The following is a 25,747-nucleotide window of genomic DNA, read 5'->3' as shown; positions in this document are numbered from 1 at the left end:
AAAACTGCACCGAGTATTCTAAGAAGATAACTTTATAAACTCCAAAGAAATACACAGTGCACTCAGCACAAGCAAGATGGGAAAGCACCTGCCCCCTGCCCAGGCCCGGGGGGAGGGCCCCCGGCAGATGCCGCGCTCACCCACCTCCCCGACTGGGGAGGGGCAGCCGCACACCCAGGCAGGAAGTGAGGGGCACCCGAGGTGCCCGGGTCGGAGCGCCCCGTGTGCTGTCCTCTCCAGAAGGGGAAGAGCCTTGACCTGCGTCGCACACCCGGGCGCCTCTGTCCCCCCATCACCACGCAGCTCGGGAGAGCAGCACGCACGTGGGCATGGAGACATTTCTGTCTTCCAACTACCTCCCTCTTGTTTATAAAAACAGAAAATAAGTTATGGAAAAATAGCTCATCCAGTAGAGCAGGTCCACTTACCAAAGCAGACATGTTTAAACGTTTGTGCCTCCCCCGAGCCACCGGCTGAGCTCTGCAGCAAACCGGGCCTCCAGGGGGCCCTGAGCGGCTGTCACCGCAGCAAGGGAGGGACGGGGGACGCAGACATATGGGCCCTGGTGTTTCCAAAACGTCTCCAACACTCTAGCTGTTGTCTCAACTTACAGTCAGAAAAGAGAAAACGTTTCGCTCTACCTCGTGAGGAAATCTCCAGGATTCAGAGTATTACTATATTAGTATTAAGCACTTAAAGTGAGTTTAGTATAAGCTAGTTTGTCTGCCCTCATCTTGTTATTAAGCTGACTCATTGCAAAACTGTGAATTTTCTTGCAGTGAGAAATTAGCAACCATTTAAGAACAGAGCTGGGATAAATCAAGCTGTCTGCAACTTCCAACTCCCAACAGCCTTACCGGCTGGGGCCATTAATACACGACAGGGAAGGCAAAGAGGGGAAAAATGGGCTTCCAGCACCACCGAAGCCCTGGAGGCTGCAAAGAACATTCCAGGCTACAATCTGTCACATCCAGCACTCAGAGACCACCCCCGTGTCTCATCAGGCCCCTCCGCTGCATCCCCGAGGCCCCGGCCCGCGGTTCTCTTCCAGGGGCCGTGTGCTCCCCGCCTCACGCCCCCTCAGCACACAGGGCAGCAGAGCTGAGCACAAGCCCGCCGCACGGGCCAGGGCTGTGCCCACACGGCAGGGACCAGGCTGCCGCAGTCACACGTGGCCTCTCTCTCCAACTCAAGGTCCACCTGGGGAAAGCACAGGGGAGACCTCTGGTGACCTCTGGTCCTGGGAGCCAACCTGCCATCATCAGACTTCGAACAGCGCTTACCAAAATGGGAACCAGGCAAAAAGAGCAAAGGAAGACACTCGATCCCCTGAAGGTCCCTCATACATGTGAAGTAAAGGCCTCGGCAGGCAATCCCGAGCACGAAGCACACTAAAAACACACGAAGTCTGTGGTTTCTCAGAGCTGACGGGGCTGCAACCCACTCAAGGCCCTCAGACACACTGGCCGGGAGCTCACCAAACAGTGCGCCAAAGGGCGCAGGCCTCCTCTCCCCGGCCCAACACCAGCCTGCGGAGGGGCCCTGTCCTGCAAACTGCAACAGGGCACTGGGGAAAGGTGCAGCTTGCGGGGGGCCAAGGCCACCGGAGGCCAAGCCTCCAGCCGCTGGCCCCAGCGCCTTGCGACAGAGCGGATGGGCAGGTGCGCTACCGAGGACATGAGCTGGGCTGCTCCTCCAAGGCTGGCTCCTGCGCTCAGTCCAGCTCTGCTCGTGCAACCACACAAACCACCTTCTCAGCCTGAACCGAAAACCAACTAATACCCGCTATTTTAAAAAGTTAATACAACACCGGTAATGGAAGCAGAGGACTTGAACGACACAAGACGGCACCTGGACCTAACAGATCTCAAATGGGCAGAGCGCACGCGTCCTTCCCAGGTGCGCACAGAGGGTCTCCAAGGCAGCCCACGTGGAAGGCCACAAAACAAGGCTCAAACACAAAGAGACGGAAGTAACAGAAAGTAAATTCTCTGGCTACAGTGGAATAAAAGTAGAGATCTGTAAAACTAGAAAATTTACAAATATGTAGAAATTAAGATATTCTTAACCAATGGGGCAAAGAGAAAAATTAGTAAAATTTTTTGAGACAAATGAAAATCAAATACAACATACTAAAATAGTGGCAACCAAATCCTGAGATTTACCCCAGAATGCAAAGGTGGTTCACCGTAAGAAAATCAGCAGATGTGACAAGCCATGTTACTGGAACACCATCACAACAGGGGCAGGAAGATGCCGACCAAACCCCACACACTTGAACTGACTTCTGCACAAGTCTCTCTGGGAAGCCCCCGCTGGTGAGCAGCCCTGTGCTGGGGGAGGGGCGGGGGGGTGGTTGGGGGACGAAGGCGCCCAGCTCCAAGGGGGCCCGCCCAGACCTTGCCCCACACGTCTCTGCCTCTGCCTCTCGCCAGTCTGCACCCTTTGGGATCCTACATGGAGTGAGCTCCTGCATTGTGAGTAGCTCTCGTGAACTGTCCAACCTGAGGGGGTGAGGGGAACCAGCCCCCCATCTGTAGCCTGTTGGTCAGAAGTGCAGGTGGTTGGGGACCACGATGCAGCTGGTGTCTCAAGGAGGGGCAGTCTGGTTGGGGATCAGGTCCACGAGGGGGTCTGAGCTAACAATGGGTAGTTCGTGCCAGACCCAGATTACAGCTCACCAGCTGGGCTTGGTAGCGGAACTGCATTAAAGGGCATTATCAAGAAAGTTAAAAGAGAACCTACAGAATGGGACAAGTATTTGCAAATCACAAATCTGATGAGAGTTTGATATCTAGAATATATAAGGAACTCCTACAACTTAAACAACCAATTAGTAAATGGGAAAAGTCAAACAACCAATTAGTAAATGGGAAAAGAACTTGAAGAGACATTTCTCGAAAGAAGACACACACAGGGCCCACAAGCCCATGCAGCGGTGGCTGACAACACCAGTTGGTCAGTGTGTGCAGATCGAAACCACAGTGAGAGAGCCCATCACACCCACCAGGACGGTGATTACAATTTTAAATTTTTCAAAAAGAAAATCTCAAACTGTGTTGGAGACAATGTGGAAAAACTGAAATCCTCCTGCATTGCTGGTGGAAATATAAAATTGTGCAGCCACTATTAAAAACAGTTTGGCAATTCATCAAAAAGCTAAACGTAGAATTATTGCCTAAGAACAGGCAACTCTACTCCTAGGAATATGTCCCAAAGAGCAGAAAGCAGGACTCACAGATGACAAAAAACAGACGCTGTGCATGGATGGTCACAGCAGCAAAGTCGCAAGGGCCAGAAGGCAGAAGCAGCCAAGTGCCTACCAACAGATAAATGGGTAAACAAAATGTGGTATCCAGACAACAGAGTATTATATACCCACAAAAAGGAAAGAAATTCTGATTCATCCTGCAAAATGGATCAGCCTTGAAAACATCATGCCAAGTAAAAAAAGCCAGACACAAAGGGACGACTGTGGGATGTCCCTCAGAGGAGGTGCCTAGAACAAACAAATGCAGAGACAGAGGAGATTAGAGGTGACCAGGGGCTTCGGGAAGGGGAAAAAGAGCTTTGGAAACGTTAACAGTGGCGATGGTTGCACAGTATTTTGAATGTAATTAATGCCACTTGCTAATTGCTGAAGTGCTCACTTACGAAGGTTAGAATGGCAAAATCGGTATTCTATGTATAGTTTACCACAATAAAAAACATGATCATAACTGATAAAAATATGTCTATAACCTTCCACAGCCAGGTCCTCAGTAGCAGAACAATCAAACACCCAACTTCAGGACTTGAGGCTCACTGAAACACTGACTAAGAAGACAGGAAAGTGTTCCAGGGTGGACAAGTCATCCTCTGATCCAAATGCCAGAGCATGTTCCCTTCCCCCAAAAGGTCCCCACGGCAGCCACAGCTGCTCCGGGAGAGGCTCCCTGAGACGTTGGCGTGGTCTGCATTCCTGGAGCTCCTATCTGGCAGCCCCTCCCTGCCCACAGTTCCCGGGGCAGCAGCAGGACAAACGCATCCTCAAGACTCAAGTGCAGGGGCGCTGGGGCCATGTGGCCCAGGGTGAGCCATGGCTTTATGTGAGGGAGGTCCAGCATACCTGCCCAGCCTCCTGTCCACTGTAGGTGACGCATGGCCACACGCTGGACAGGCCCTCCCACTCTGAACCACCACGGTCTCAGACGACACAGCCCACGCTAGGGAGCTGACCACATTCCACGTGACAAGAGCTGATGGCTGTTCTGGGGATTTCAGAGACTGCAGCAGGCAGGGCAGGGGCAGCGGGGTGCTGCGTGTCTGTCTGCTGTCTGTCAAAGCGGTGCTCACGGTCACCAGCGACCTAGTTAACAGAGCAGACAGAAAGATCATGAATGAATAATTAAAAGACGTGATGTTTCAGTTTTTGCTGTGGACAGTGGGAACTGAATCTGGTCCTTCCTTGCCTTCTAGACGGGGCAAAAACTGAGGCCGCAGGAGGAACAGCCCACCCCCGTCTAAGGGCCAGAAGGGCAGGGCCAGGACAGGGATCCCGAACCCAGGGCTCATCCTGGAGCCCGTGTCCTCCGACTGAAATGCCAACAGCGTGTGGATGTCAGAAGTTACTAGGCACCTTTTCCTGGTTACTAAGTATGGTTTAACATTTAGAAATGACATAAGATGTGATATCAGGAACATGTATTTGTAATTCACAATTAATGTAACAGCTATTGAAATAAGTGGCCCAGCTCACTGGTAGTACCTACACTGGTATCAAAGCCATAAATAAAAACAGCATCATAAAAATCTCTCCCACAATTAACAAGTGAAATGGACAGACAGGCAGAGGCTCCAAAGGCACAGAACAAGAAGGGAGCCTGGGGAGAACAGGCAACAGCCTAACGCCACCCCACTGCTCCTCACCCAGTCCTCAGCGACTCCCAAACTGCTCACAGCACATGGTCCTGACCCCTGCCCGGCAGCAAGGTCTCACTGTCTCCGCCACAGCCCTTGCAGGCCAGCATGCCTGTCTGCCCCCCAGGATCCCCCAGCCAGCCACCTGTCTTCCTAATGCATCAGTCCAGCCACACAGCTGACGTGAGGACACGCTGCTGGTCACTGAGTGGCTGTGCAATGACAGTTAACATGCTAACCATTCACACATTAATTTGGGGCTGAAGAACACTGGCTAAATAGAATCTTCTTACCTAGATTAGGTCTACAAGAAACGACTGATTTTGTTGATGATTTCCTTTGCTGTGCAAAAACATTTTAGTTTGATATAATTGCATTTGTTAATTTTTTCTTTTGTTTCCCTTCCCTGGGGAGATGTAGCAGAAAAACTGTTGCTACAAGATAGTTTGAAATTTTACTGCTTATGTTTTCTTCTAGGATTTTTATTGTTTCAAGTCTAACATTTGTCTTTAATTTTGAGTTTATTCTTGTGTATGGTGCAAAAAAGTTGTCTAGTGTCATTTTTTTGCACGTATCTGTCCAATTTTCCCCAAACCATTTATTCAATAGACTATCTTTACCCCATTGTATTTTTTGCCTTCTTTGTCAAATATTAATTGACTATAAAGGTATGGGTTTATTTCTGGGCTTTCTATTCTGTTCTATTGATCTACTTGCCTGTTTTCCTGCCGGTACCACATTTTTTTGATTACAATGGTTTTGTAGTGTAATTTGATATCAGGTAATGTGATTCCTCTAACTTTGCTCTTCTTTCTTGAGATCGCTAAGGCTATTTGGGGTCTTCTGTGGTTCCATATACGTTTTTGGACTATTTGTTCCAGTTTTGTGAAATATGCCATTGTTATGTTGACAGGGATTGCGTTCAATCTATAGGTTGCTTTGGGTGGTGTGGAATTAACATTTTAATGTTAATTCTTTCTATCCATGAACACACTATACTTTTCCACTTATGTTTATTTCCTTCAATTTCCTTCTTCAGTGTCTTATAATTTTCAGAGTACAGGTATTTTACATCCTTGGTTAAATTTATTCCTAGGTATTTTATTCTTTTTGAAGTAATTGTGAATGGGATTTTCTTTGTTTCCCTTTCTGATAGTGCCTAACTGGTGTATAATGAAAAGAGAGCCCACTGAACGGGAGGACATATCCTCCCGTGATACATCTGATGAGGGGTTAATATAAAAAATTTATAATGAACTTATAAAACTCAACGCCAAAATAACAAACCAATTAAAAAATGGGCAGAGAACCTGAAAAGACACTTCTCCAAAAGCAACATACAGATGGCCCACAGACATATGAAAAGATGCTCAATGTCCCTAATCATCAGAGAGATGCAAATTAAAACCACAATGGCCATCTCACACCTGTCAGAACGGCCATCATAAACAAATCAACAAACAGATGCTGGCGAGGCTGCGGAGAAGAGGGACCCTTGTGCACTGTGGGTGGCAATGCAGATGGTGCAGCCCCTGTGGAGAACAGTGTGGGGAGAACTCAAAAAATGAAAAATGGAGCTGCCTCACAAGCGAGCGATACCACTGCTGGGAATGGCACCTGAAGAAACCCCTAACGCTGACTCACAAGAAGACGTGCACCCCTGTGTTCACTGCAGTGTTGTTTACAATCGCAGGCCTGGAAGCAGCCCCAGGGCCCCCCAGGATCAGGGAGGACAGGACGCTGCGCGCCTACACAAGGGAGTACCACGAGCAGAAAACACGCAACTCTTACCCCTCGCGCGGCACTGGACGGCCCTGGAGGGCACTCTGCCGAGTGAGATAAACCCTCAGAGAAAGACAAATACCATATGATTTTGTTCACCTCACGGACAAAATGAATAAAAGCAAAATGTACACAGACCTATGGAGAGAGAGCAGGCCGATCGCTGATGGGGACGGGGAGAGGGGTTGAGGGCTGGGAATGTGATGGGATCGAGAAAAAAGAAGAAACTCCCGGACACGGACCCGGAGGACAGTGTGGCGACTGCGCGGGGGAGGCGGCGGGGGAGGCGGGGGAGGAGGGAGAGGACAGCGGCGGGAGGGGCGGAAGGACCCGGGCGGTGACCTCACAGCACAGCGTACAGACAACGTGCTGCGGGACTGTGCGCCTGAAACCTGCAGAATTTCGTTAACGACAGTCACCCTATAAACCCCCCCCCTCCCAAAAAAGTGACTTTTTTCGGCACTATGAGAGGAGACCCATGAATTAGGACAAGTTTCAATACTAAGGAACAGAGAATAGGGGGAAATGGCCGGGGTGCCAGAGTCCTGGAGATGAAATGTATTCTATCATTTCTTAAAAAGAAACAAAATGACGTGGGTTTCTTAAGATAGCTTCGCCGCCGGTAGGGAACCACGGCACCCGTCTCCGCCCCGGAGCAACTCCTTCAGGGAAGTCCGGAGCCGCAGGCGCCGGCGGAAGGGCTGCGTGGAGCGGGCGGCCGCCCCTCCCTGGCCGCTGGCCCGCAGCCTCTGCTGCGAAACGCTCCTCTTCACACTAGCCCGCCCGCTGTCTTCACTTTCCAGGGAATGGACTTTTTGGCTGAACTGAATGTATCACCTCAGTTTTTCTTTTAATTTTTATGTTTACTGTTCCTAAAGATATTAGACACAGCAAGCAGACTAAAGCCCTAATGCAATCAAACAGAACACCCACGTCCCCGACCTAAGTCCCCCTGAGGCCCAGCCTGCGCGCCCTCTTCACCGGGAGGGAAGGGGCCAAGCAGCGCCAGAGCGGGCGCGCTCCCCGCAGCCCGCGGGACGGGGGCTGCCGCACCTGCCCGGAGGGGCCGGGACAGCAGACCCACGACCGCCCCCCATGTGGCTTTCCTGGAGAAAGAGGGAGGCGAGATGAAGAAAAACCAAACGCAGGACACAGCGGAGGAGTGGAGATTCATAAGTTACAAAGAAAATGCCCAGGAAACCAAGGCGCCCTCGGAGGGGTGGGGGGTGGGGGACGACAAATGTGGTTTTGTTTTGACTTGTCCAAAGGCAGCCTCCAATACGCGGCAGCGACACCCTCTGCAACAAAGAGCCGCAGTGCCACCCACTTCAGAAAGACGGCCCGGCACGCCGCCAACAGCATCCCAGCGCGCTGGGCTCTCGGCCGCCCCCGCCGCCGCCCCCGCCGCCGCCCCCGCCCCCGCCTGGCCGCCGCCGGGAAACTGGGTCTCCGCACCAACTGCACTGGACGGCCCACTTCACAGGATGACTCAACTAGCATTTGTAGCAAAAACATCAGCTGAACTGGGGGTGCTCTTGGATCTTCTCCCCAGAAATTTAACTCATTTCTCCATATGCTTGGGCTTCACCACAGAGCGCGACCTCCTCTCTAACAGGAAGCATGTGATTGACGTCCCGCGGTCCAGCGGACAGTCTCTCCCGGGAAGCCGAGCCCCCGCGGGAGGGGGCCGGCCGCAGGAGGAAGCCCCGCCCCCGGGGCCGCCCCGCCCCGCCCCCTGCTCGGGTCCCCACTTCCTCCCGGAGTCCGAGGCCTGGCTCACAGGCGCACGCAGACTGCTGACGGCCAGCAGGCCCGCAGGCCGTGCACAGAGCGCTCACCTGGCCTCGCCACGGCTCTCAGGGGCCGCGCCGTAACTGAGGGATGAACCCCTACACCGCCCTTCTCAAAGCCGCTCGGCGCTCAGCCTCAGGAGCACCCTGGGGCCCAGAGGAGCCGCCCCAGCCACAGCACAGCTCCGTGGCCGGGGCGGGGGCGCTGTTCGCAGACCCTCCAGCCCGAGCCCGCGCTCCGCTCCTCTCAGGGGTGCCCACGGCAGCCTTCCCAGGTCAGGGGTTCTCAGCCAGAACAGACGACAGCCGCGTGTTCTGGAAGTGCTGGGGAACCTGCCACACTTGCTAGCTGTGGCTAAAAAGCAGCATGTCTGTATCATTACAAAAACAGACCAGGAGGAAAAGTGACAAATCATGTATATTTAAATTACCCTGCAGCAAAGATGAACACTTTTTTCCCCAAAAGGAACAATCTAAGCCTCAGAAGTCTGTGCCCACAAACCGGTCTCTCCAAAGCAGAGCAGGCCTCATGGCGTGAGAGCTATGAGCTGACCTTCAGGGCACGGGGCGGAGAGCATACTGCCCACCCTGGGGACACCCAGTCAGGAAGATGTAACTACAAAACCTCATTCAACAAACAAAACTGCAAAGGAAAAAGGAAAGCTGACAGAGGGAAGCTGTGCACTAAGGCATCTCCCAGGACACAGTGTTCGCCCTCCTGTGCCGAGCTCAGGCGGACACCACACACCCTAGTAGGACGAGGGCAGACCAGAGTACTGCTTTCTGTCGGGTGGCACCAGGGCATTACTTTTATTCTTTAGGGTGAGTATGGTATGATGTTGGTTTTTAAAGACAGTTTTTATATTTTAAATAGGCACACGGAACTATTTAGAATAAAATGTCTATTTGCTTCAAAATTATTTAAAAAAGAAAAAAGCCATCATACTGTCTAGCAATAACATAGTTTGACAAATTAAAAGTATTTCTATTAAATAGTATTTAATAAAGTTTCAACTTCCCAGACGCAGAGTGCCAAGCCTACACAGAACCCTGCTCAGTATATTTAGAGAGGACAGAGTAAATGCCCTCCACTGGGTGCACACACGAAGCACAGGTGTACACACACACACACAACTTGGCACATACAACACATGCATGCACACACTAGACTCAACACACATGCACACTAGGCTCAGAGCACACGTGCACTACGTAGACTCACAGCACACACATCACATCCAGACAGCACACACAGCATACACATGTACAGGCTCAGGAACATGAACACATGTACACAACATGCATATGTATACTTGTATACGTATACTCAGCACCCATATGTATACATGTATAGACTCACAGCACACATATACACCAATTCATAGCACATACAGCACATACATGTATAGAATCAGCACAGAGTACACATACATTATGCACAGAGAGTCACTGCATAGGCACACACATGCATGTACATGAATGCATGTGCACACATGTACATGGCTGTGTGTGTCTGCCTGCACAGAGCACAAGGACTCGGGATGGGTACAGCCTTTCCCTCCCTTCCCCTGCTGCTGCCGGGCAAAGAGCACACCAGGAGATGCCCCAGTTGCTCCTGTGAGTGAGAGGCAAGCACAAGCCTGGGAGAGGTGTTCCCAGGCAGGAAAGAGAAGGGAGCTACCTGCAAGGGAGGATGAAACCCCCAAACACACGTTACCTGTCTCAGTTCCTGGGTGTCCTCCTCAGAAACGAGTGGCTCGCTTGTCTGCAGCTGCAGCGGCCCGCCTTCCTGGCTCCCCGAGGAGGGCTCCTGCGGCCTGGCACAGTTCATCAGCCCAGATGCTGCAACAAGGCAAACAGCAGCGACACCTTCCATAACTTGCGCAAAACGCAAAAGCACTCCTGACCTGACCAAGCTCATCCCAGCTCTCTAGGCCAACAAGGTGTCCTCACCAGATTCACTCCGCCTGCAGCCTCCGCGCCTTGCTGGCCTCCGACATGAGCCTCTGCTAAGCAGCGCGGCGGCAGGGCGCACCCAAGCCTTGCCCTCCACCCCAGTCCCAGTGGCTTCCTTGCCGACTCCGAGCCGAGTGAAACACTGTAAACACCGGGGCCTGGTTCTGTAACTGGCTCTCAGGAGAAAGGCCCCTATCCAGGAGTGGTCATTTTCTTTGTAAGAAAAGACTACAAATATGGGGCTTAAAACAGTGCTTGTTGAACCCCCACGAATCCCACAGGATGCTGCACGTCTGGAAAGCAGAGGGGACGGCCAGCTGGCTGGAAAGCAAAGGGGACTGTGGCTCTGAGAGGCCAGGCACTGCTCAGGATGGGTTTCCACTCACACAGCACCTGCCTGGGTAGCATCCCTGAGGAGCAGAAGGGCAGCCTGGTCAGAGTACTCATCAGGTGGCTTACAGCCCCTTCTGCAGGGTGCCACCTGTCTTTTATTTAAAGAACTGACTCTGCCTGCACCTGGCATGTCGGGCCCAGATAAGAAGTCAGCTAGAGTCTGCTGCCTGTCCCTATGCACAGGCTGCCTCAAGGAGGGAGCACGATTATTTATTAGGATGCCGGGGAGGAGAGCGGACCGCAGAAAATGCACTGATCTCAGACCCAGCACCAGCTCCTCTGAGCAGGCTTCTCTGCTCCAGGGAACGGGGGACACAGCAGGGAGACAGGGGACCCGAGTGGCAGCAAGCAGAGCCGCCCTTCATCAGAGTGGCCTGGAGCAGCTGCTATGGAAAGGAGAGGAGAAGTGAACCTGTTGGGTTTAGGCTGTCACAGGGCCCGAAGGGCTGGAACCCAGCTGGTGGCCTTCAGGACACACCGACTGCACCAGCCCCTCCCCACCAGAGGTCAGTCACCCCCAACATTCCCATTTCTCAAAATGAATCTTAAAAATAACACTCCCTGAGAGTGCCTGGCCTCATCCAGGAAAAATGTGGGCTAGGGTGAGGACAGGAAGGCGGTTTCTCAGGTCCCAGGGGGAAAAGGGCCCTGTGAAGTGGAGTCAGCTCAGGAGGCAGCAGAGGAGCAAGTCTGCAGCGCCCTGGCCCTCCCCGTGCGGAGGGACGAAGGCACCCTGCACAGAACTGCTGCACCCATGCCACATCTCCAAGTCTGAAAAAGTCTCACACCAAACATTATTGCAAACCAAGCACTCATACGTCTGCGGTTCTAGTCCATGCTTTAGAAAGCGCTGGCTGCAACCCCTCTAAACTAGCGCCATAACTTGTCTTCTAGACTTGCTGAAGCCCCACCTGCTCCAGCACCCAGGGCTGCTCATGAGCAGGGCGCCGTGGGTCCTGCGTGGTCTGAAGTGCTGCTCATGGGGAGGTAACTCATGAAAAGTCCTTTCCTACCGCACATTGACAGCAGAGCGCCTTCAGAGCCAGGCTGAAAGCTAGCACGGCACAGCAGAGGCAGGGCCCTGCTTGTCATTACTAACTTAAAGGAGAGGCCGCCTGATGTGTGACGTTAAAGCGTTAAAGCGTTTTCAGCTATGACACAATGGCTAAGTGCACGTCACCGGCCTATGAGAACAGCAGCTCTCCAGCCTAAGGGGGTGAGGAATGCCTCCCTCAGCCTAGCCCCTTCTACACTCTCCCCAGCAGGCTGGCCCTGCTGCCTCTCCGCCCACCTGTGCCTCTCTGGCAGAGGGGCTGCCCGCCAGCGCTAAGTAGGGCAACATGTCCTGCAGTCCAGGCCCTTCCATCAGCAGCATTCTGAGTACCATTACGTGTGCACAGCTCTTAGTGAATGAACTTGCTTAGAACTGCCCTGCTGTTCACCTCATCTCCCGCCGGGATCTCCTGACCAGCTTCTGTGGGAGCAGGTCCTGTCCGCTCACACTGCGCGCAGGACTGTGCTCCGGTGCCCACGTCAACACCCACCGCTGCGTTACTGAGAGGGACGTCCTCTTTTTGAACGTTTAACCAAAGGGTATAAACCAGAAAGTCAAAATGGAGGATGTTTCTTCCTGGAATATACCAAGTCGGGGATGTTTTTCAGGACAAGCTACAGGTTCAGTGGGAACCCGCCCAGGCCAAGACTTCTGCCACCCCCGGGGCTCTGTGTTGACACTGGAGTAGCTGACTCAGTTACCTCAATGCTTTGAAACATCTTCTGAGAAAAATTAATTTAGTTCAGTATAAGATGGTTTTTGTCTCTAAAGTCATTAATTATCTCTGTTAACCAAAATAAGCACATATTGTTCAAGCTAAAAGGGAACTTACAGATGAGTTCACTTTCCAAGAAGGAGGAGACATCAAGGGGACCTGGCTGGGGTGTGGAGGCGGCACCAGCAGGCAAATGTGAGGCAAGATTTCCGCGGGGTGGGTAGGCGGGTGACCAGACATCTTACATCAGGCGGTCGGGGAGGGCTCTTTCAGAAGGTGAGAGTCAGTAAACAACAAAGACAAAAAAACCAGTACCAAAATCCTTGACAGCGCCAGGCACAAACACTGCTCTGACAGAGAGAGGTCTGTGGGCCTCCTCCCAGACCCGTCACCCCAGGACCCCGGAGACTGTCTGGAAGCATGCTAATGCTCCTAAAAACCATCAAGGCCACCGAGGCAAGGACAGCCTGAGCAACTGACACGGTCAAGAAGGGTCCAAGGAGACGCAATGCCAAAGTGTCACATGGGATCCCGGAGTAAACTGTAAGACAATCTGGATAAAATATATATTTGCGAGGATAACAATGTATCCATATAGGTTCATTGGTTATGACAATGAATGGCACTAATATCAGGTGACAACAAGCGGGGACACATGGGAACTCTAAACTATCCGTGAAACTTTTACTGCTAGTCTGAAACTATTCTAAAATTCCAAAAATTATTTAAAAGATGCTACGCAGAGAAACAGCAACTGGCAACAGCTCTTCCCTAAGGTGAAACCGCCCACCTACACCATGCCCGGCCCTCACCCGTCCCCATGAAATAGCACCTCAGAGGTCCCTGGAAGGTTTTTCTAAGTACCCACCCAAGGCAAACAAGGCTCTCCTGTTACCTGACTGCCCCCTCCTGGCCACATATTTCACCCAAATGCCTCATCCAGGAGAGGAAGACGTTTCTGAGCAGTGTCGCCATGCCCGCCTCCACTGTCCTCAGTCTCCAAGGTGGACCAGTGAGGCAGAGGTGACGGCAGACACGACGCAGAGGCCATGGGGAGAAGCCGGCTCCCCTCACTGGGCTTGCAGAGCACACCGAGCGGCTCCCGGCCCGTCAGACACCATCCTGCTTATTACTTAGCTCAGCACACCGGCTTCTTCCCAAGGCACGCTCCTAGTGACCCGAGCCCCTCCACACCCACAGCTGTCGGTGCATCGGCACCGTGAGGCAGGGTGGCCCTTCCTGCTGATGCAGATGCAGGTCCCCGGGGCCCCTCCCAGAGGCTAGAGTTAGACCCGACGTGAAAGCCCACGTGACAGCTCATCCCACAAACATCAGACCCTCCGCCGAGACGGGCCCAGCCACAGCGCTTCAGCCCAGGCCTAATCCCCGTGCTGTCGGGGAGGTACCTGCAGCGTGGACGTAGAAGGCCTAGCATCGCTGACCTGAGGTAAAGGAGACGTTCTTGATGATGTGGTGGACCGGGTGCAGTCAACTGAAAGGCCATCAACGCAGACCTGTGGCTTCCCGAGGAGGAGGCCGTCTGGCTGGGGTCGGCGACCTCAGCCTGCCCTTCCTGACGCAGGCCCTGGGAGTGCGTGCTCACCCCACTTCCTCATCTGCCTGTGGCTGCAGAGGCCCTGCACTCACTTCCTGCTCCTCCCCAGCCCTGCCTGCCACCTGGGCACCAGGGTCAGAGCCTGCCGCCCCCCCTTCCAGGGCACCCCGCAGCAGGCCCAGCCACTTGGTGCAGTGTGGCCTTGTGCCACATGTGGCGTGCTCGCATCTGCCCCCTCATTCACTATGTTCCGGGCCGTGTTCTCTCGGAAACCACTGTGGCTAACTAACTCACAAACGCAGGGAAGCTCTGTGAGAAGGAGGGTTGTGGGTTTATTTCGTTTTCCCCCCAGGACTGTGGGTGCCTTACACCACACCTGGCACTGCAGGGTTCTCCATCGGCGCTGGCAGAGCCAGCGGCCGACGGCGCTGTGTGTGGTCCCTCTGGCCAGGGCCTCGCCCACTGCTGAGGCCCCTCCCTGGGGAGAATGCAGTGGGGTGACTCAGTCAAAACTGGGGCATCAGAGCAGCTGCCCAGCTGGCCTCACCTGAAGGGCCCTCTGCTCAGGGTCTCGTGGGGGCTGCTACAGCCCACCCTTCCTGGTCCTTCTGTGGGCCAGCTTCTGAGTCCTGCTTTGAGTGAGGCGGCCCAAAAAACCCAGAAATGCCAAGAAAGTAAGTTTTTAAATTCAGTTTGTACATTAACATTCTAACATTCTGGATCTTATGAGACTAGATGTGTTGTCAAGTATATTTCTTTTTGAAACTTGAAGCCATCTAGAATAACATCAACATATTCATTTGTTGGGGAATAAGTTACATATTAGAATTAAAATCAATCACTTGAGAGAAAAAAAGGAACTGGAATAGTAACAAACATCGTTCTTACTTTAACAGACATTCAGGAATCAAAGCTAATAAGGAAAGACTATTAGTTGTCCAAAAAATCACATTAAATATAGAAGTAATATTACCTATAATTCTAGTATTAGAAAGTATCAGAATATTTTATGACTTTGCGATTCTTAAACAGGGCTCGAAAACAAAGGCCGGGGGAGACGGCGGGACAGCCACGCCACAGCACAGCTTCCTGCCACGGAGGCTGATGGGCGGGGGAGCACTGGCCTCTCAGGCCAGCACAGCAGGACTGTCTAGAACAGGTAAGGAACTCCTGTAAATCAGACAGAAACAAACGAACCAAAAAGCCCAGTAAGAAAAAAAAAAACCCCACAAGCACCTAAACCCAAGAATTGCTGTTTGTCGTAGCAGCAGTTTAGACAGAGGCGCTGACAGCAAGCGGATCTTGTTGCCTTTGTGGGCTGTGGCTGTGCCCCTTGAAGTGAGTTGAAAGGTTCTACGCTCTTGGAAGAAAACAAACAAACAAACAAAAAACAGAAAAACAAAAACAAAAAAACAAACCCAAAACAGAACTGGCAATCCACAGAGCAAAAACCTGTGGGGCTAAAAAGCAAGTAAGCACCAGATGCTCCGTTTCACAATCAATGAAAGAAATTGAAATAAAACTACCACCAAGATGCCACAGAACACCTGTCGGAATGGCAAAACTGAGAAGTCAGACAACATCAAGCTATCCCGTGCTAGGGAGGAGGCCGGGACCCAGGAAGCTGGAGATGTGTGGACATGTGACACATCCCCAAGTCCTGCTTCCCATTGGACCCCACTGGCCACCCAGCTACACCCTCCACAGCCCACAGACCTGCAGGAGGACGCGGCAGGCTCACTGCCGGAGAACCCAGGCTTTCAGAACTCCTCACGGATGCCACTTAAACCACACATACCATGCCACAGTTTGCAAAGATCCCCGACCTAAACGCACACCTTGGGGGTGGCTGATCTGGGAAGACCTCGGTCAAATGTGAAGCGAAACAGGAGTGAGGCTGAGCCAGGGTGGGAGGGATGGAGACACAGCAGGGCAGGCAGGGCTGGTGCCAGTTAAGACCCTGAAGTGCTGGTTCTCAAACCAGATGGAGGAGAGTGAAACTTCTAATTCAGACTTTGCCTTTGTTCTGAAAGGGTCACTCAAACCTTTTCGGGCCTATTTGGAAGATGATATGATTGGAGATTCACAGTTGGCAGATGCTAAGGAAAATGGCCTAAAGTTACTTTGACTTGCAAACAGTTGCTAGGGGGCTGGGGCCAGCAGCCGCTCCCGGGGAGGCACCAGGTTAAGGGTGCCCCAGGCAGGCTGGGGGTGCTGGGATGCCCGTGGGCTGAGCATAGGCTGTGCTCATGCTCACTCACCTGCTTGCCAGATTGAGTGGCCCTTCTCTGCTGGGGAAGAGGTTCCAGGGCTTCTGAGCATCATGGCATCTTCTAAAAACTCGATCTTCTTGCGGAACTGCATTTCCAAAACGGGGATCGCCTCCGGCATCCTGGCAGATATCAAACGGAAGGCGATGTCTGGTTTCCCAATGAACCTCTGGCGGATGCTAACTTCATAACGTGTGTGAACCTTAACGTCATCTACATCTTCTCTCTCAAATCTGTGTATAAGCGAAGAGCCTGAGTCATGGATTTCTAACCCGGAAACAAGGATGGTGAGCCTTCCTGGTTTAACATGAGATTCTGTTCTTTGGGAAATAACAGCAGGAATTCTGATCACTATCCCTTCTTTTCCAAGAGCTTTGGAACTAGCCGTTGAGGAGCCTTCCTTGAGCTCTGTGTCTGATGGCACCTTCCAAAACTTGAAGCTAAAGGGCCACCAAGAAGGAGATTCCAGTTCTGTCAGCAACCTAAAAGGTCAAACAAAACATAAAAAACTGGGTCAAATTTTAATACCCCTTTTTAAAATGTGGCCTTTATATTATAAAGCACTTTACTATTTTACGGTTTTCTTTTGCATAAGTACTCCATGAAGCAGAAAGAGCAGGTATGATTATTCCACGTTATAAGAAAAGACACGTGAAGCTAAAAGCAGCAGGGCATCTGCCTACAGATGCAAAGTTCATATGCAGTGGACCCAAAAAAGCACATGTCTTTGGATCAGAATGCTACTCTTACTACACTTGACTCCGGGTAATTCCGATCTGACCCTCCAGAGAGCTCATATAACTTTTGGCAGTGATCTGTACTGTCCAATACAGTAACAGGCACATGTGGTGGTTGGGGACCTGAAGTGTGATTAATGTAATGAGAAACTGGACAGCACAGCTCTAAAGTAACCACTAATAGCACCAACAGGTATAGCTAAAAAGTCAGTAAAAGAGGAAAAAAATAAAGGCAGGCCTGGAAAAGCAAAGGAACAAGGATCAAATAAACAGAAGATAAATAAATAAGATGGTGGAATTAAACACAACCATATTGATAATGATACTAAATAAAAACGGACTAAATTCTCTAATTAAAAAGCAGATTGTCAGCCTGAGTAAAGAATCAAGACTCAGTTATATCTTGTTTACAAGAGACATTGTGAGTTATAAGGACACAGATCTATCAAAAGCAAAGGGATTGGAAAGAAGACATATCACACTAAAAGTAAGCTTTAAGACAAGACATATTCCCAGGAATAAAGAGGACCGTGCATAATAACAAGAGGGTCAGTCCATCAGAGAGACTTACCAACACTAACCAGGTTGTTAATCTAACAACAGAACTTCAAAAATTCACTAAGCAGACATGGATATAACTAAATGGAGAAACAATCACAGCTGTACATTTCAACAAATTTCTCACTATGGTTGATACAGCAAGAAGACAAAAATAATTAGTAAGAACATAGGAATTTTGAGCAACACTATTTAACCAACTCAACCTGCTTGGTATATATAGAAACAGCATCTAACTATTGAATGCATTCTTTTCAAGTGTATTCAGAACATTAAAAAACAAAGTATAACAAGCCTCGATAAATTTCAAGTATTAAAATCATACAGAGTATATATTTGTCCCCAAAGAAATGAAACTAGAACTCAATAACAAAGCTAACTAGAAAATCCTCAAATATTTGGAAATTAAACAATTCTAAATAAAGGATATCAAAACGTGAAGTGAATGAAACTGAATACATAATACACAAGAAATGGTGGAATACAAATAGAGCAGACAGGAGAGGGAAAGTTATTGCTCTCAATGCACATATCTGGAAACCTTTTAGAAAGGTTTAAAAATCAGTGATTTAAGTTTCTTTCTTAAAAAGTTATAAATTAAACCCAAAGTAAGTAAAGAAAGGAAAAGTAGAAATCAGCAAAGTTGAAAACAAAAAATATAAAACATTAACAAAGCCACAAGCTGGTTCTTTAAAGTAATTAAAAAATTAAACCCTTAAGCAAGAAATGATCAATTAGAAAATAAAAATGCAAATTACCAATACCAGGAATAAAAAAAGGGGCATCCGACAGAGACTTCAGCCATTGAAAAGCTATAGAGGACATTACATTGAACTTAAACCAATAAATTGGACAACTTACATGAAATATACAAAACAAAAAGGAAACATCTGAAACTGATGAAAGAAAAAGTTTAAGAAGGTGAAGAGACTCACAAAGAAATTGAATCTGTATTTTTGCAAGAGGTAACAAATCTATGTTTCTTGCCCTGGCTGGTGTGTCTCAGTAGATTGAGCACCAGCCTACAACAGTTGCCAGTTCGATTCCCAGTCAAGGGCACATGCCTGGGTTGCAGGCCAGGTTCCCTGGTTTCTTTCCCCTTCTCCCTCCCTCCCTTCCCAATTAATTAATTAAATCTTTTTTTTTTTTTAAGCTGCCAATAGGCGGGGAAAAAAACCTATGGTTTAGGTGGCTTCACTGATAAATTCTGTAAGCATATAAAAAAATAACAATTGTACACCAACTCTTTCAAAGACTAGAGCCAAGAGTAAATGCTTCGACCATTCAGTTCACAGAATCACTCTAACTCCTACTCTAAAACCCAATAAGTGCATTATAAGAAAATAAGAACATAGCAATGTCCCTCAGTAACACAGATGCAGAATTCCTTACGGAAATATAGTAAATCAAATCTACCAATACAGTGGTACCTCCATACTCGTCGTTCGTTCATTCCAGAACTCGTGACGAGTGCCGAAACCAATGAGTACCAAAGAATAAACCACTTTCTCTTGCGGAGCAGCATCGTGACTCATACAAGTTCTAGCAAGTGTGATGAGCTCCCAGCAAGCGTTCAGTGCTGAAACTTTTTGTTTCTCGTCAAAATGTGACAAGCACAGGGTTTCACAAGTTCTGAGGCCGACGAGCACCAAAGTATGACTGTATATAGAAAATATTATGTCATGATTAATGGCATTGATCCCAGGAGACTGAGGTGGGTTTAACATTTGAAAATAATCAATGTATCTCATTGGTAGAAAAACAAAAGGAAAACTGTATGAGTGTCACAAAAGATGCAGAAAAAGAATCAGATAAAATTCAGCATTCACTCATGTTAAAACTTCCAGCAAGCTGAACACAAAAGGAAATTTCCTCAATCTGATAAAGGACCTCTATAAAAAACTTACAAGTAACTGAATGCCTAAGGTTGAGAACATTGATGTCTTCCCTCTAAGATCAGGAACAAAGTTTTAAAAAGGGGGGAACAGATTTTGAAACTATCTGAATTTTTACAGTATCCCCGAGATCCCACAACAACCGAGGCGTGGCCTTATCAGCACAGGGCACTTTAGCACAACCCCTGGCTAATCGATGGCTGACTCGTAAGCACGCTGACGCAGGAACAACTCATGGGAGCCAAGCCAAGCTTAAAAATTAAAACAATCACAAACAAAAATAAAAAGGCTGAACAGATGACAAATGTTGCACACACAGTGGAGATACACTCTGCCAAACTAGTCTGGGCAACTTCCAAAAAACGAACAAACAAAAATCATCATCAACAGCACCACCCTGTGGTAAGAACAGACATCAGAATCCCGAACTTCAACAATACATTTTTTTATAGGCCAAGTTTTCTAACAAAAAAGTATGCGATATACAAAGAAACCAAAATGTGACCTATTCACGCTGGGGTGGGGGTGGGGGTGGGGGGTGATGACACACACACACACACGGGACAAAACAAAACTAAAGAATCGACAGAGCCCATCTCTGAGAGCATTCAGATGCTGGATTCAACAGCTAAAGGTTTCAAAGAAGTATTATAAACATTCAAAGAGTCAAAGGAAACCAGGTTTAAAAGGTTAAAGGAAAGCACAATGGTGATGATTCATCAGAGACCATCCTTAGAGACAGAAATTATATATTTAAAAAATAAAATGGAAATCTTCAAATTAAAAAGTTACAATAACCCAACAAAGAAAGTTCAGGAACAGATGGCTTTACCGGTGAATTGTAGCAAATATTTAAAGGAGAATTAATACCAATTCTTATCGCAGTTTACCAAAATTATAAAAAAAGGAGGCACTTCCAAATACATTTTTTAGGCTAGCCTAACCCGGATACTAAAACAAAACAAAGATACCACAGGGAAAGAAATGTATATGCAAGTATTCCAGATGAACACAGATGCAAAAACCTCAATGAAATATTAGCAAACCAAATTCAACACTATATTAAAAGGATCATACAGTATGACCAAGTAGATATATTGCAGTATGCAAGGATAGTTTGACATCCAAAAACCAAGTATATGATTTACCATATTAACAAAATTAAGGATAAAAATATGATCATCTCAACAGAAGCAGAAAAGTATTTGACAAAACTCAACATCCATTCATGACAAACCCTCAACAAAGTGGATGTGGAAAGAACATACTTCAAAATAATAAAGGTCATACATGAAAATAATAATGAAGTCCCCAGCTAACATCATAAGCAACAGTGAAAAGCTGGAAGTTTTTCCTCTAAGGTCAGAAACGAGACAAGTATTGGATACGAGACATACAAGGAAACCACTTTTATTCAACATAGTACTGGAAATCCTAGCCAGCCCCAGCAATCAGACAAGAAGAAGAAATAAAGAGCATCTAGCCCTGGCCAGTGTGGCTCAGTTGGCTGGAGCATCCCATTAACCGAAAAGTTGTGGGTTCAGTCCTTGGTCAGGGCACATACCTAGGTTGCAGTTTCAATCCCTAGGTGGAGCACGTACAGGAGGCAACCAACTGATGTTTCTCTCCTTCTCTTCTTCTCTAAAAGCAATGAAAAAGTGCCCTCAGCTGGGGGGTGGGGAAGAAATAAAGAGCATCCAAATTGGAAAAGGAAAAAATTATCTCTATTTGCAGATGAAATGATATTATATATAGAACCATTAAGACTTTACCCAAAAAACTATTAGAATAAACAATTTCAGTAAAATTGCAGGATACAAAATTAATATATAAAAGCTAGTTGCTTCTGTACACTAATAATAAACTATCAGAAAAAATGAAGAAAATCCCATTTATAATTGAATAAAATACCTAAGAATAAATTTAAACAAGGAAGTGGAAAGACCTGTACACTGAAAATTATGAGACATTGAAGACAGAAACTGAAAACACAAATAAATGGAAAGAATGCAGCAATCCCCCCCTCACCCACGGTTTCCTTCCCACAGTCTGTTACCCATGGTCAACCGCAGTCAGGAAATATTAAATGAAAACTTCCAGAGATAAAAAATTCATGTTTTAAACTGTGCACCATTCTGAGTGGTGTCATGAAATCTCCAGTCACCTTCGTAAAGGCAGGTCGCCCCTTATCCAGCATATCTACACTCCATGTGCTACCTGCCTCCCAGTCACTTAGCAGCTGCCAATCGACTGGCATGGTTACTGCAGTGCTTGCGATCGAGTTACCCTTACTTTACTCAAAAATGGCCTGAAAGCACAGGAGCAGCAATGCTGGCAATTTGGACATGCCACAGAGAAGTCACAAGTACTTCTTTTAGGTAAAAAGGTGAAAGATTTTGACTCAGTAAAAGAGAACTATATGCTGAGGTTTCCAAGAACTGTGGTTAAGACAAATCTTGTATCTAAAATTGTGAAGAATAAAGAACTTTGTGCTACTTTGCTGTCCCACCTCAAACGGCAGAAGTTATAACCACAGTGTATGATAAGTACACTTAGTTAAGACAGAAAAGATTAAATTTGTGAGTGGAAGACATGAAAACAAGGCTGAAGACAACGTGTTATACCAGAAAGCACTGAGCCACGGAGCCTACAAATGAAGACTTCAACAAGGGAGATCCCCCTACATGAGTGACTTCAAGTCATTTACTACTGTAAGGGACGGTTACACAGATTCAGGAATAGGCTTGGACTGAAACAATAAAAATTATTGTACAGCCCTGGGTGGTGTGGCTCAGTGCACTGAGTGCCGGCCTATGAACCAAAACATTGCTGGTTCAATTTCCAGTCAGGGCACATGCCTGGGCTGCAGACCAGGTCCCTGGCTGGGGGCATGCGAGAGGCAACCAACTTATGTTTCTCTCACCCCTCGATGTTTCTCTCCCTCTCTTTTTTCCCTCCCTTCCCCTCTCTGAAAGTAAATAAATAAAATCTTTAAAAAAAAAACACTACTCTAGAGGCCGTATCTGCCAATGAAGAAGCTGCTACCACATTTCCGGAAGAGTTGAAGAAATTAAGGAGAAGGCATACCATCCAAAGCAAGTCTTCAACTGCAGTGAAACTAGGCTCTTCTGGAAGAAGATGGCCAACAGAACCTATTGGGTTGGTCAAAAAGCCTGTTTAGTTTTTTCCATAAAATAAAAGACATTTTTCATTTCACCAATAACATTGTTGATTGAATATTTTTAGTATGTCAGCTACCTCCTGCTATTGGCTTCTGGTGGGTAGAGGCCAGCGGTGCTGCTAAACATCTTCCAATGCCTAAGACAGCCTCACAGCAAGGAATTATTTGGCCAACATGTCAGTAGTACCAAGAAACTTCGCAAACCACTTTTGACATGTTCGATCAGTCACAGCACCTTCTCCATATACTACACAAATTTTGTGTGCGTTTCAGTTGCGTTTTTAACTTTCTTGAAATAATAAAGCATAATACGCTGAAAATGTTGCTTATTTTCTTGCATCTTCAATATTAAAATGGGTACACAAAAATTCACCAATTTTAATAATTTTTTAAAATGCATGCTGCTATGACAGCTGTCACAATACAATCCAACAAAATTGTTTTGAATGGAGTTAAGGACATCTAAGCACTGCTAGAGCCATGGCACGTGAGAAACTAACTACACACTTAAGAGCTCAAAGGCGAGGGCGAGCTGCAGCCACTCTCTGGCTCCTGCTTCGGCCGGAAGCTCGGGCTTGGAGCTGGGGATTATGAAGCCACATACCGTGCTCTTCCTGCAGACACTCCAGAAGAATCATGGTATCCTGGTTTTAACAACAACTGCAGGAAAGGGCACAACACTTTTCTATTAATAAAGCAGATACTTTATCCTGCTCTGAGAATCAGCACACGGCCTTGTGTGTCTGCCTGCCGGGCCGCTTCCTACCTGCAGCGGAAGGGCCCTGTCTGGACTGCTGTGTTAGCCACTCAAACCTAAGTCCAAAAAGAGACTGTAAATAAACGGAATGAACTAAGGAAATCAGTCTCTCTGCCTGTCGGCAATGTGCTAAAGATGGACCAGAGCTCAGAAGCAACAGAAGGTGTCCCAAAGCGGAGAAACAAGTGCACTTTAGGATGGAGTAATGCAGAGGACTGAAAAACCAGGACAAAATATGGCGAGGATTTCTGTATGTCAAGTGAGCCCACTGCCTGATCAAATGCAACCCAGAAGTGGTGCGGTGAGAGCCGCAGTTCTGTCTATTGTGTAGGACCGAAGAGTTCCAGCGCAGTTGTTGACCATTATACCCAAGTTATTGGCTACGCATCTTAGCGTGTTGAATGTGGAATTTCCTACTGTCCCAATCAAGACAGTCTAAAATACTACTGTGTTTGTCAATATTGCCCTGCTGGTAATAATGTGAGTAAAAAGAACAGCCCTTACAACCAAGAAACATCCTGTGCCAACCGCCCTGGTAACTCTGACAGCGGACTGCGCAGCAATCGTAACTGGTTTCTTGATGACAACAGCTAGATGTGAACAAAAATTGCTCAGGGAAAAGTGCAAGGCCAATGTGAAAACAGAATTTGCTGAAATGCTCAACGTCACTGCACAAGAGTAGGTGGAGAAGGGCAGCATCACTCAACTGACGCATCCCGGACGAGAGACTGCAGGTGTGGTCCCTAGTTCCAGACAGCGTTTCACTTGGATCTTCACAGGAATCTCTTTCGTACTTCAATTTACAAATGCAGCACAGTCTATGATAACTTTGGACTTTAATATAAATTTGGTATTTTAATAATTGGAATCAAATTGAGGATTTTTAAAACTGTATAACCACAGGGCTTAGGTCATTAGAACTTTGAATAAAAATGAATTACATGTTTCCTGAAACAAAAAGCAAAAAAATAACAACTTACATCACTGTCATTCCTACTACATGATTTTTTATGTGTATAAAGAATGAATTCAAAGATTGACATCTACCTTTGTCTTATGGCTTCCTCTTTAGACACAGTAATCAACTTTTAGAATAAAGAATTTAAGCAACAGCATAGGTCTGATTCTTGTGCAGTATTTTATAGTATTTACAATTAACTCCAGCTAAACTCAGCCCAGATAAATGTACAGGACAAAATTTCCAAAATATAAAAAAATGAGAAAGAAAGGCATACAAAGGAGGCATGGAAGGATGGATGAACCTTGCTACTACATAGCAGTATGCAGGACAAATGATAAAGCCAGACATAGTGCACACTGTGAAGAACTCACACGCTCTAAAAAAAAGCAGGATTATCTGCCTGTGTTCTGACAACACAATCGAACCGTGTGGTGACAGCCCCTTATTTACTGAATGGCTCCTCCAGTGCAGCACAAGGGGACAGGATGGTAGAGCATTTTGAGAGAGGAAGAGACCACATTCATGCACATTTTATGGCAGTATACTGTTATAACTGTTCTATTTCATTACGAACTATTGCTGTTAGTCTCTTATGGTGCCTAATTTATAAATTCAACCTTATCACGCACATGTACGCATAGGAAAACACGTGACATTTAGAGGGTTCAGCAGTATCTGTGGTTGAGGCATCCAGAAGAATACCATGATTCTTCTGGAGTGTCTGCAGGAAGAGCACAGTATGTGGCTTCATGATCCCCAGCTCCACACCCGACCCTCTTGAAACACCCCTCACAGACGAGGGGGACTACTGCACTGTTAAAGTGTCCGCGCTACCCAAAGCAATCTACAGCTGCAAGGCGATCCCTATCAAAATACCAACAGCATCTTCCCAGTGACAGAACAAACAGTCCTAAAAGTTGTATGGAACCACGAAAGACTCCAAAGATGAAGTCATCACCCTTTCTGAGTTCAAACCATATTACAAAGCTATAGTAATTAACAGAATGGTATTGGCATGAAAACAGGCACACAGATCAATGGAACAGACTAGAGACCCCAGAAATAATCCTTCACATATATGTCAATTAATTTATGACAAAGGAACTGTAATATACAATGGGAAAAGGACAGTTTCTTCAAAAAGTGGTGCTGGGAAAACTGGACAGATACACACAAAAGAAAGGAAGTTAAAAAGGGAGGAAGGGAGGTAGGGAGGGAGAGAGGAAGAAATTACACCCCTTTCT

The 25,747-nt window shown here is 47.7% G+C and overlaps 1 protein-coding gene, 1 non-coding gene and 1 pseudogene across 2 annotated transcripts in view; 2 read left to right on the top strand and 1 right to left on the bottom strand.

The window, feature by feature from the left end:
* SNAP47 (synaptosome associated protein 47) overlaps positions 1-25,747 on the bottom strand; it is a 62,193-nt gene that overhangs the window by 6,887 nt on the left and 29,559 nt on the right. Inside the window, exons 3-4 of the mRNA XM_054584029.1 lie at positions 16,406-16,896; positions 10,189-10,313 (exon numbers count right to left, since the gene is read on the bottom strand). Of these exons, the coding sequence (XP_054440004.1) occupies positions 10,189-10,313; positions 16,406-16,896 (616 nt within the window). The remainder of the gene's footprint in view (positions 1-10,188; positions 10,314-16,405; positions 16,897-25,747) is intronic.
* LOC129079107 (small nucleolar RNA SNORA68) lies at positions 15,374-15,505 on the top strand. The gene has a single exon (XR_008530044.1). It is a non-coding gene; the product is annotated as a small nucleolar RNA SNORA68 (small nucleolar RNA).
* LOC129079078 (cysteine-rich secretory protein 2-like) lies at positions 17,016-24,136 on the top strand (annotated as a pseudogene).

Source organism: Pteronotus mesoamericanus, unplaced genomic scaffold (assembly GCF_021234165.1).
Source record: "Pteronotus mesoamericanus isolate MK-2021 breed Mesoamerican mustached bat unplaced genomic scaffold, CSHL_Meso_final contig_752, whole genome shotgun sequence".
NCBI classification, from domain to species: domain Eukaryota; kingdom Metazoa; phylum Chordata; class Mammalia; order Chiroptera; family Mormoopidae; genus Pteronotus; species Pteronotus mesoamericanus.
Note: the sequence above shows the minus strand (reverse complement) of the source record. Positions and strands in the feature narration are given on the sequence as shown.